Source organism: Leucopleurus acutus (assembly GCF_964270905.1).
Source record: "Leucopleurus acutus genome assembly, chromosome: 5".
In the NCBI taxonomy this organism is placed as follows: Eukaryota; Metazoa; Chordata; class Mammalia; order Artiodactyla; family Delphinidae; genus Leucopleurus; species Leucopleurus acutus.
In genome coordinates this window covers 56,327,833-56,340,183 of record NC_139147.1, presented here as the reverse complement: position 1 = coordinate 56,340,183, position 12,351 = coordinate 56,327,833, and the positions used below count along the sequence as shown (strand labels likewise).

The 12,351-nt window shown below is 40.4% G+C and overlaps 1 protein-coding gene across 1 annotated transcript; it reads left to right on the top strand.

Moving 5' to 3' along the window:
- Positions 1–1,059: 1,059 nt before the first annotated feature.
- Positions 1,060–12,351, top strand: DPPA2 (developmental pluripotency associated 2; the record flags this gene model as incomplete). The annotated part of the gene is made up of 7 exons (XM_082839316.1): positions 1,060–1,083; positions 2,843–2,990; positions 4,633–4,793; positions 5,215–5,268; positions 5,668–5,926; positions 9,465–9,660; positions 12,243–12,351. 7 exons carry the CDS (start codon positions 1,060–1,062, stop codon positions 12,349–12,351), a joined length of 951 nt encoding a protein of 316 aa, XP_082695442.1.

Below are 12,351 nucleotides of genomic sequence, written 5' to 3'. Positions count from 1 at the left end.
CATAAGAACAACCCTGAGGGCTGGTTGAAGCACAGATTTCTGGGTCCTGCCCTTAAGGATCTGATTCTGAAGGTCTGGGGTGGAGTCTCATAGTTTAATTTTCCAACCAGCTCTTCAGTAAACTGAGGCAGAGCCCTTGCACTTTGAATATAATATAATATTTAAGTTAAACTGATCTCGGCTCCCTGGGTCCTGAGACTGATGGACCAGACCATTTACCTAGGGGAAGAGAAAGCCCATTGTGAGACCAACGAATGTCAGAGTTGCCATACTGTTTGTGAATATATTTTCCTTCAGAAACTCTGGCTCCTTTAGAGTGACCTATAAAAACATCTGTGACTTTTCCAGCCTCCTGTCTCATCACATCCTGCCCCCAACATTATCCTCCAGCAATTCCCAAGTTTTTGCATTCTCCTGCATTCATTAGTACATCACTTGCCTTAGCAGTTATGGCTTCTGCTGTTCTTATTCTGAATAGCCAAACCTTTCCCTTCTACTCAGCTCGCCATTATTGCAGGCTTAAAACCTGTGTTTAGATCTAGATCCAGAAGAGATCATGTTGTCCAGTCCCTACAATCTAAATCTAATCTCCCAGTGAGTGACACACCCATGGGCATAAATCAGTTATAAAATACCTTTGAACTTCTATTCCCTCCACAAAGCATCATTCAATCCATCACCAATATTGTTTACAAAGATTGTTTATTTGTTTGTAACTTGTCAACAAGTGTTTGTCATTTTCAAGTTTCACCTAAGTCTCACCTTAAAGGAATAAAACCCAAAAATTTTTAAAAAAATCAGGAGTGATATTAATTACCCAATAACTTAACTCTTGCCTAATAGACAAGCCTGGGTATAAAACTGATGAAATTATCACACTGTCAGATAACAAGGGAGGGGGAAAAAGAGGAGGAAGGAAGACAGCTCTTCTGGAAAACAGGAAGTAGGAGACATTTGCTTATAAAAGGAGAAATTGGACTAGAAACCTCAGGTTAAGAGGATTAAATTGCAGATATCCTTAACATTGCCGGCTCTGCCTTTCTCTGAGAGTTCCTTGGAATGGCACACCCAAATTGTGAGAAGGTAAGTTTGGTTTGAATTTCATTTATTTTCCCACAGATTCACTTTTTAAAGCCTTTCTAGAGCTCACTTATATTTCCGTCTTTCTGGATGTAAGACATCTCTATCTGAGAATCCTCCCTTTGCAAGCGAATTATTACTTTTCTTTCATGTGATTGCGGTATACAACTTGGGTGAAAGTAAAAAAGGAGAAACTAAATATTTCTGTTCCTAGCTCAAAGTAAGATATTTATTTTGTAGAAAGACATGTTGTAGCTGGGCAAGATAAAACGGTAAAGAAATGGAGAGCTGCTGTAAAAAGAAAGTGAAAAGGGTAACGTGGATAAGGTCAGAAAGTGACGTGACTAGTAGGTTTCTTTCCCCCAGGAGTAAGAAGCAAACCTACTCCCAATGGCCTTGGTACCAAAGGGTTTCCTAACTAGGTTTGGGTAGTCCCGGACTAGAGGAAAATATAAATTGAGTAGGTTTCATAGGTATTTGCAGGGGCCACTATACCGGGCTAGAGAACTGAATTGGCCAATATGAAGTATATGATTATGGGCAAGTCATATAGCTGCTTACCTCTTGAGTGGAGTGATACTCTCCCAATAATGTCCTTTATTTTTTTAAGCTGACCAGTGAAATGTTTCCTGGAGTGCTTTGAAAAAGTGGTGTACAAAGGCAAAATCCTTTTTGCTAGCTAAAGTGCAGAGCAAGGGGAAGTCTTTGAAGAGATTTAAACCGGCTGCGGAGGGACGGGCGGGCGGGGAGTGGGGGGACGGGGACGGGCCTGGCCGCATCGGATACACTTAGCTGTTCAGAGAAAAGAATATTGCAGTTGAGCTGGAATGGAGTTTATTCACCCTTGGATTGGAGAGGAAAAGCTAGAAACTTAAGCATATGTGACTCTATGTTATTGGTCATTTAATTTCTGAGCCTCAGTTGCCTAATTTCTAAAATATGAAAACTAATAAATTACTACAAGTATGTTATAGGATTAAATGAGAAATACAAAAAGCTCCTGGCACAGTGCATGTGGACTGTACAAAACCAGTAAATATCAGTTCCTTCCTACCTATCCACTTTATCTTTCATTCATGAAATTGTTAAAAGAACACTGAGTGTCCACTCTGTGCTGGGCACTGTGTAAGCCCTGCAATAGCAATGGAGGGTAAGACAGATACCTTTGCTCCCCTCCGGTCGTGGGGCTGAAACAAGGTTGGTATGGCTGAAGCTCAGAAAGCTCAGGGCTCTTAAGCTGGAAAGGCAGGCAGGGGGCCCGGCTGTTCAAGAACTTACAGGCTACACCAGGGAGTTTTGTCTTTTAACTGAAGTATTTTGAACAAGCAGGAGAGCAGTCTGCAGAAAGGAGCCAGAATGGATTGGAATCACAGGAGATTACTGATCCTGCCAGTGATGATAACGTGAATCACGCAACAGAAGATGAAAAGGCAGAAACACCTTCTACACAGATTTAGGAGATAAAATGAAAGTATTTGGTGTTTCAACTGATGGAGAGGAAGGCCATGAAGGAAATGGTTTCCCCAAACCCAAGATCTATGCTTTAACTTCCTCTTATCATCCACATGTAAATCTGCTTTTGCCCATTTCCTCATTGTTTTTCCCATCTAATAAAGGGCCTATGAATCAATACCAAATTCAGGGAATCTCAGTCTCTCCATCCAGCTATTGGCTTCTCTTATTCATTAGTTGTGCCATGAAAGTAAATATGTTAGTTGTACAGCATTAAATGAGAATCAGTGATTGAGCCTTGCTTTTCCAGAATTTCTTTGAAGAGGTCTTAGGTGAAGAAAATATGGTTCTTACATTGATTCCAGTTAATGAGGAAATTGTTGAAGACCATCTAACGGAACCAAGTGTTTCTTCAACTTCAGAAGTCAAAGTGGAGTCACTGAGTCCAGATAACCAAGGTATGAGAACAACAGGGTGAGCTCAGTTTGCTGCTCCTCCAGCTCTGGAAGATTCTTCTTCCCCTGTCCTTTAACTATGCAACACCCAGCTTAAATCTCACCTTGATTATCTGTGGTAGGAGAGTTCTCAAACTCTCATACTGCTCATTTGCTAAGCACCATTACTGTCTTGCTTTTAAAAAGACACAAAAACTAGGCATGTGGGCTTCCCTGGTGGCGCAGTGGTTGAGAGTCCGCCTGCCGATGCAGGGGACACAGATTCGTGCCCTGGTCCGGGAAGATCCCACATGCCGCAGAGCGGCTGGGCCCGTGAGCCATGGCCGCTGAGCCTGCGCATCCGGAGCCCGTGCTCCGCAACGGGAGAGGCCACAACAGTGAGAAGCCCGCGTACCGCAAAAAAAAAAAAAAAAAAAAAAAAAAAAACCCAAACAAAAACCCAAGAAATTAGGCATGTGGAGTGCTTTGGGCAGAGCATGACCTCATGGGGCAGCTAGATGTGAGCTCAAATTCCCAACCCATGAAGCTCAATCTTCTTTCCATTTTTACATACTTCTTATGAAAACCAAATCATTCCGAGCTTTTTTCATTTTCTTTTATTTCGAGCTTTTTTGAGATATAACTGACACATAAAACATGGTGTAATTTTAAGGTGTACAGGGTGATGATTGACGTACATATATATTGCAAAATGATTACCAAAATAAGGCTAATTAACACATCCATCACCTCACTTAGTTAACTTTTCCCCCACTGTGGTGAGAACATTTTAAGATTTACTGTCTTCTCAATTTTTAAGCATTATACGATTAACTGTAGTCACCATGCTATACATTAGATCCCTAGAACTTACTCATAACTGAAAATTTGTACCCTTTGATCAACATCTTCCCATTTCCCCTACTCCCAATTCCTGGCAACCACAAATCTACTCTCCGTTCCTGAGTTCAGCCTTTTTAGATTCCACATATAAGATCAGATGGTATTTGGGAGACTAAATCATTTTGAAAAGCATCTAGTCTTTTGCTTGGTGAGCAATTGTTGATCAAATATCTAGTGGCTCTTAATATGACCCTTTGTATCAGGGCTTCATATGAAGGCATTGAATAAGTATTTTCAGAATGATTTTATTTTGGGGGCAAATAACGAGGGCTTCCAGATAAAGTAGACAGTGATAAGTTAAGCAAAGTGATGTGAGACAAGGTACATTTTCTCTGTAGAGAAAAATGAGGCAGGTTGACAGAATGGAGGACCATTGTTGGATGAGGTGGTTTTAATTGTTTCTGTAGGGACAGATATTTTGTGGTCCAACATCTACACATTTTGGAGGAGCAATCCAATATAATGTTCTATCCAGGTGGTTGTTTATGGCTGCAAAAAGCAGGTTGCTATAGGTAGTGTAAAAAAAGTGGAATTTAGAATTTCAAAATGTGTATTTGAGTCCCAGTTCTGCCATTTTAATGGTGGTGTGATCTTGGGCAAGTCCTTTAACTCCTGAATCTATTACCTTATTTGTAAGATGAAGAAAAATAGTTGATATGTATATGTACAAATTGGGTTATGAGAGATAAGTGAGAACTTCGTAAAATTTTAAAGAATTTACAAATATTACATTATTACTACTTTGGTTCTCTTCTTTTCTCAGTTCATCCTCCTCAAACAGATGAACAGTTCAAAGCTTGCCCAACATCTAGTTGTAGTAAACCAATTTATCCCTTGCCAACCATATTGCCTCCAATTAACAACGTGAGTCGGGACACTTTGCGGAAATGGTGCCAACAGCTTAATTTGAGTACCGACGGTCAGGTGAGTGCACTGGTAGGGATCTCTGGTGCTTGCAACAAGTATGGGAGCTCTGCCAGCTTTTAATTTTTTAAATTAATTTTTAATTAATTAATTAATTTTAAATTTATTTATTTATTTTTGAGTCTCCGTTGTGGTGCATGGACTTCTCATTACGGTGGCTTCTCTTGTTGTGGAGCATGGGCTCTAGGTGTGCAGGCTTCAGTAGTTGTGGCATGTGGGCTTCAGTAGTTGTGGGCCTGGGGCTCTAGAGCATAGGCTCAGTAGTTGTGGTTCAGGGAATTAGTTGCTCCACGGCATGTGGGACCTTCCCGGACCAGGGATTGAACCCATGTCCCCTGTATTGGCAGGCAGATTCTTAACCACTGTGCCACCAGGGAAGTCTGCAGGTTTTAATTTTTATTTCCCTTCTTAATTTCCTTAGAAAATAGAGGTTTATCTGAGACTCCAGAAACATGCTTATCCTGAAAAAGATCAGGTGAGTGAGGAGTGTCGTGATGTAAGTTCTGATTGTGAATTTTTCCTCCTCTTCACCATCTCTATATGGTGGCAAGGTTTCTCAACCAAGACAATTGACATTTCCAGCCAATTAATTTCTTTTTGTCCTGGGGCTTGTCCTGTGCATTTTAGGATGTTTAGTAGCCTAAATATCTATGGATTCTACCCACAGTCTGTCAGTGATCTCCCTCCCCCTATACACAGTTTTGACAATCAAAGTTTCTCTCAGTTAAGAACCACTGCTCTGAGGGAACTAATATTCCTAAACCCTTCCCACACTGACATACACAGGTCAATGTACGAAGAATGATAAAATCAACCCAAATGTCCTTGGGGCAGTGACGCTTCCCTGCATACTCATCGTGAATTCCATTTGCAGTATATTCCTGAATCATCACGGGAGGCCAGATTGCAGTCATGTCCAGGGAAACACAAGACGGTGACCAAGACAGCAAATGTTCAGAAAAGGAAGATGAGTGAGAATGAGGAAAGGACTAACATGGTTGAAGTGATAACTTCAGCTCAGGCAGCCATGTTGGCAGCATGGTCAAGAATTGCTGCAAGAGCTGTTCAACCTAAGGCTGTAAATTCACGTCCCCTGCCTACCTCTGTTGAGTGCTTTCTGCCGCAAGCTTCCGGTAAGATCAACCTTAAAAAATGGTTACCATGCCAGAGAAAAAAGGCACACTTTTATTAGTCCAATACTGATGGTAGTTAAAGGGAAAGCGTTATTAAAATATCTGCAGATGGGACGTTAGGTTCATAGAGGGCTTATCTTGTGATTGATACAAAGCCAAGTTTTGCCTGAATGGCTCTCTGAGCCAGGTGGCTGAGTGGGGACACTTTCTCATCGCTAAGCACAGATCCAAGGTGGGAAGAAAGCATAATCTGGTAATGTGGTCAGCCACAGCCTGAGGTCTTCCCCTTTCTATTGGATCGGAAGAATTAATTAAAATGACCATGGTTCAAACCCTCGTCTTACCACTTCCTAGGTATGTGACATTGGCCAGTTACTCAGCATAAACCCTGGTATCCTGATTTATAAAATGAAGATTTCAGCTATTCTACTTGACAGAATGATTGTGAGGCTTATGAAATACAACTTGGTATCCTAAAAGTAGGCAGTGATAGTTAAAATATTTGGGGCCCCTGTCCTCTTGAGAAATCTCGAGAATAGCTTAGCCCCATCTTTCTCCAATTCCTGCTCCACTCTTTGATATTTCTGTTTTCATTTCCATCAGACCCTACCTCAGGCCAGCACAAAGTCATTCTCTTTTTTGGCTTGAATTCTTTTCCTCTCTCCATCCCATTTCCAGAGGTGTTCTGGATCCTCTTTTTCTATTATTAATTAACTTATTTATTTTTGGCTGCATTAGGTCTTCGTTGCTGCGGGCAGGCGCTCTCTAGTTGCTGAGATCCGGGGCTACTCTTTGTGGCAATGCGCAGGCTTCTCCTTGTGGTGGTGGCTTCTCCTGCTGCAGAGCACGGGCTCTAGGTGCGCGGGCTTCAGTAGTTGTGGCACGCAGGCTCAGAAGTTGTGGCTCGTGGGCTTTAGAGCGCAGGCTCAGCAGTTGTGGTGCATGAGCTTAGTTGCTCCGTGGCATGTGGGATCTTCCTGGGCCAGGGCTTGAACTGTGTCCCCTGCATTGGCAGGTGGATTCTTAACCACTGCACCACCAGGGAAGCCCTACTCATCCTTTTAGTTCCTCTTCATTCAGCAGTTATCAAGCACCTACTGGGATCCAGGAGTGTGCCTAGCCACATTCTTTAAATTACTCTTTTAAAATTTATTTTTTAAAATTTATTTTATTGAAGTACAGTTGATTTACAATGTTGTGTTAATTCCTACTGTACAGCAAAGTGACTCAGTTATACATATACGTATACATTCTTTTTCATATTCTATTCCATTATGGTTTATCACAGGATATTGAATATAGTTCCATGTGCTATACAGTAAGGCCTTGTTTTTCATCCATTCTGTGTATAATAGTTTGCATCTGCTAATCCCAAACTCCCAATCCATCCCTCTCACACCTCCTCGCCCTTGGCAACCACAAGTCTGTGTTCTCTATGTCTGTGTGTCTGTTTCTGTTTTGTAGATAAGTTCATTTGTGTCATATTTTAGATTCCACATGTAAGTGATATCATATGGTATTTATCTTTCTATTTATGACTTACTTAGTATGATAATCTCTAGGTACATCCATGTTGCTGCAAATGGCATTGTTTCATTCTTTTTTATGGCTAATACTCCATTGTGTATATGTGCCACATCTTTTTTATCTGTCAGTGGACATTTAGGTTGCTTCCATGTCTTGACTATTGTAAACAGCTCTGCAATGAACACTGGGGTGCATGTATTCTTTCGAACCATGTTTTTCTCCAGATATATGCCCAGGAGTGGGATTGCTGGATCACATGGTAGCTCTGTTTTTAGTTTTTTAAGGAACTCTGTACTGTTCTCCATAGTGGCTATACCAATTTACATTCCCACCAACAGTGTAGGAGGGTTCCCCCTTCTCTCCACATCCTCTCCAGCATTTGTTATTTGTAGACTTTTTAATGATGGCCATTCTGTATGGTGTGAGGTGGTACCTCAGTGTAGTTTTGATTTGCATTTCTCTAATAATTAGTGGTATTGAGCATCTTTTCATGTGCCCGTTGGTCACCTGTACGTCTTCTTTGGAGAAATGTCTATTTAGGTATTCTGCCCATTATTTGACTGGGTTGTTTGTCTTTTTGTTATGAACTGTTTGTAAATTTCAGAAATTAAGCCTTTGGCGGTCTTGTCATTTGCAGATATTTTCTCCCAGTTCATAAGTTTTTTTGTTTGTTTGTTTATGGTTTTCTTTGCTGTACAAAAGCTTGTAAGTTTGATTAGGCCCCATTTATTTATTTTTGCTTTTATTTCTTTTGCCTTGGGAAACTGACCTAAGAAAACACTGCTACAATTTATGTCAGAGAATGTTTTGCCTATGTTCTCTTATAGTATCATGTCTTATATTTAAGTCTTTAAGCCATTTTGAGTTTATTTTTGTATATGGCGTGAGTATGTGTTCTAACGTCATTGATTTACATGCAGCTGTCCAACTTTTCCAACACCATTTGCTGAAGAGGATGTCTTTTCTCTATTGTATATTGTATATTCTATTATATATGTCTTTTCTCTATTGTATATTGTGTATTCTTGCCTTCTTTGTCAAAGATTAATTGAGCATAGTGTGTGTGTTTATTTCTGGGCTCTCTATTCTGTTCCATTGATCCATATGTCTGTTTTTGTGCCAATACCATGCTGTTTTGTCTTTTTTTTTTCATGCTGTTTTGATTACTGCAGATTTGTAGTGTTATCTGAAGTCTGGGAGGGTTATGCCTCCTACTTTGTTCTTTTTCCTCAGGATTGCTTTGGCAATTCTGGGTCTTTTATGGTTCAGTATAAACTGTAGGATTATTTTTTTAGTTCTGTGAAAAATCATGGGTTATTTGATAGGGATCACGTTAAATCTGTAGATTGCTTTGTGTAGTATGGCCATTTAAATAATATTAATTCTTCCAATCCAAGAGCGTGGTCATCTCTACTCTTATTTTATAGTCTGACTGGGGAGATATTATAGATATTTAAGCCTACAGTGATTGCTCCTTTCTCTCAATTTCAGACACTTGGTATCTATAGGACTTACTACTCTGTTGTCTCTCAAATATCCCATCTCTCCAATTAGATTGTTCCTTAGACTTTTAAAAAAGATCCTTTTGCCTGTTTTCTATAGTTGAGGCAGTACAATGTAATGGTTAGGCAAATTGGCTGTGAATCAGAATACCTAGATCCTTGTTTTGGTTCTGGGAAAATTATGATATTTTAACACTGTAAGCTTCGCTTACTTCACCTGTAAATAAGAAAAGTAAATAGAAGGTAAATATTAATGATGTTCTTAAGAATAAATGTATTAATACATGTAAGTCACTTAGCAAAATCCTGGACACAAAGCAAGTTTTCCAAAAGTTAATTGTTATTGTCCTCTGTGCTATGTCGTTTGTGAAGTTAGATTACACTGTCTTTTGGTCTACATTTTCCATGCTTCTCATTCAGTTGATTCAAGAGTGACTCACTGAGGGGTTGGATTGGGGTACGGTTACCTGATTGTAGCAGTTTATGTTTGCTTCTTTTTCCTTGCCTAGGTGTCCGGTGGTGTGTGGTCCATGGCAGACCACTCTTGGCAGACACAGAAGGTTGGGTTCGCCTGCAGTTCCATGCAGGTCAGACCTGGGTGCCTAACACTCCCAGGAGGATGATCTCTCTCTTCATGTTACCTGCCTGCACTTTCCCATCCCCAGACCTAGAAGATAATATGTTATGTCCTGAATGTGCTAAGAGGTAATCCTTAAGTATCTTTCTAAATATGACACACAGAACAATAGATGTCTAGATGGGTTTCTGGAAAATTTAGTAGGAGAAGGCAGAGGGCAAACATGCTGTTTTCTTAATTTGCCATATAGATCAGGCAAAAATAGGAAGCAAAAATAATTTAGCAGGGGCTTCCCTGGTGGCGCAGTGGTTAGGAATCCACCTGCCAATGCAGGGGACACGGGTTTGAGCCCTGGTCCGGGAAGATCCCACATGCCGCGGAGCAACTAAGCCCGTGCGCCACAACTACTGAGCCTGTGCTCTGGAGCCCGTGAGCCACAACTACTGAAGCCTGTGAGCCTATAGCCTGTGCTCCGCAACAAGAGAAGCCACTGCAATGAGAAGCCATGCATCGCGAGCCCCCGCTCGTCACAACTAGAGAAAAGCCCACGCGCAGCAACGGAAACCCAATGCAGCCAAAAATAAAAATAAATAAAATAAATTTAAAAAAAATTTAGCAGTGGATTAGAACTCAGATAAATGTGGCTTCTTCTTAGCAACCTTAACAAGGTAGTTGACAAGTTAAGACCTTAACTGCCTCAATTTTAGAGAGATCTGTTTTAAGAAAGAAAAAATTAGGTTCTCACCGTATGTCAGATACTTAGCTGGGGATACAAAAATTAGTAAGACAAAACCCATGTAGCATGCTGAGATGAAAATGAGTAAGAGATGCTATGAAACTATCTGGAAAGGACCTATATTGCAGTGACTTAGGGAAACTTCAGAAGGGATTACATGTACTGAGGAAGAGTTTACCAGTTAGAAAGTAAAAATTTGGGCATTTTGGTAGTCGAAACAGCCCCTACCAATACATGGAAGAATATGACCTGCTTAAATTGCAAATAGGCCAATATGATTGAAGCTTATATTGACAAATAAGTCTGGGAAGGGAAGGAGCAGACTATTGAAGGTTTTATATCTATATTAAAGGTCTCATATTATCCTGGGGTCATAGTTTCTCAGTCACTTTTGGGACATAGATTTCTTTGAGAAAATAATGATAACAACATCTTCTCCACTCAAGAAAATACGCATTGTGCATACACATAAACAGTGCTTTAGGTTTTATATAGACGTGGAACTCATGAGCACAAAATTCAGCTTTTGGTGATAGAATTGGATGGAGGTGATGCAAGATGGGTGTGAAGGGAAATTAGATTTTTATTTTTTTATAGTTATATATTTTTAAAATATTTATTTATTTGGCTGCATCAAGTCTTAGCTGCAGCACACAGGCTCTTCACTGTGGCATGCAGGATCTTTCATTGCGGTGTGCGGGCTCTTTGTTGAGGCTCGTGGGCTTCTTTCTAGCTGTGGAGTGTGGGCTTAGTAGTTGTAGCACATGTGGACTCAGTAGTTGTGGCACGCGGGCTCTAGAGCATGTGGGCTTCGTTGCCCCATGGCATGTGGGATCTTAGTTCCCAGACCAGGGATCGATCCTGCACCCCCTACATTGGAAGGCAGATTCTTAACCTCTGGACCACCAGGGAAGTCCTGAGGTTTTTTTGTTTTTTAAGAAAGTAGATTGAAATCTTGTGACAGAGACTAGATTGGAGTGTCAGAGATTACTATAATAATTTTGGAAAGATGTAATTTATGACCTTGGTAAAGAATTTGAAGCGGGATGGGACAAATGTAAGAGTTGCAGGAGTATAGAGAACAGAATGCCATCTTATTAGAGGAAAGGCAGAAGTTCAGTTCAAGGGCAAAGAATGATACATGGGACATGCTTCACATGGGTCTAGTGTTCAGAGAAGTATGGGTTAGAGAGAAACATCTTTGAGAGTCATTAACTTGCAAACTGAACATAAGAATATGTAAGAATTAGAAGGGACTGCAGAAGAACCTTAAAAGAGAATCAGCTTATCGATGGCAGGTGAGCAATGAAGACTGAAAAAGTGCAGTTAGAGGTTGGGAGATAAATGAGAAAAAAAACAACGGGTCGAGAGTTTCAGAAGGAAATAGTTGGTAGTGAGATGACCGTGTAAGATTATGGTTAATGCAGTGTTGCTGGGAATGTGAATTTGGTACACCATTGGCGGTCTTTTTGAGAGTATGTTGAGAGGGTCAGGTGATAGTTGGAGCAGAGCATGTGAAAAACTAGGAACAGGTCATATTGATGATCTCTACTACCTGAGCTAGAGGAGATAGCAGTTAGTTGAGGCAGTAATATCAAAGGAGCTTGTTTGTGTCTTCCCTTCCTTCCTTCCCTCCTCTGTTTCTTTTTAATTTTTAATGGGAATACCAAGAGTAGTGTGAACAGAGAGAGGATGTGGGGAGAAGCTGTGAGGAGGAAAGGGAGAGTATGAAGATAAAGTAAGTAGAACCAATTGTAGTTTAGAGAATAGGAGCCCTGATATTAAGTGGACAATGTTGTTCCTTTGCTTATTACATAAAATCTTTTTACGCACCATCCTAGGGTTGTGGGGCAAACTACTCACAAACTCCAGAAGGGTATTCCTCATTTTACTGGTCATTTTCAAGGGGCTGGTATGTAATGGTCTATCTTATTCTAACCATTTTCCAAAATTTTTTTCTGACTTGCTTTATAGGAATAAGAAAATTATGAAAAGATTAATTGCAATGGGGAAGAAGAAGAAACCTGGTTTGGACATACCAACATCATTGCTTTTAGATGGGCCATGTCTTAATACAAAATAA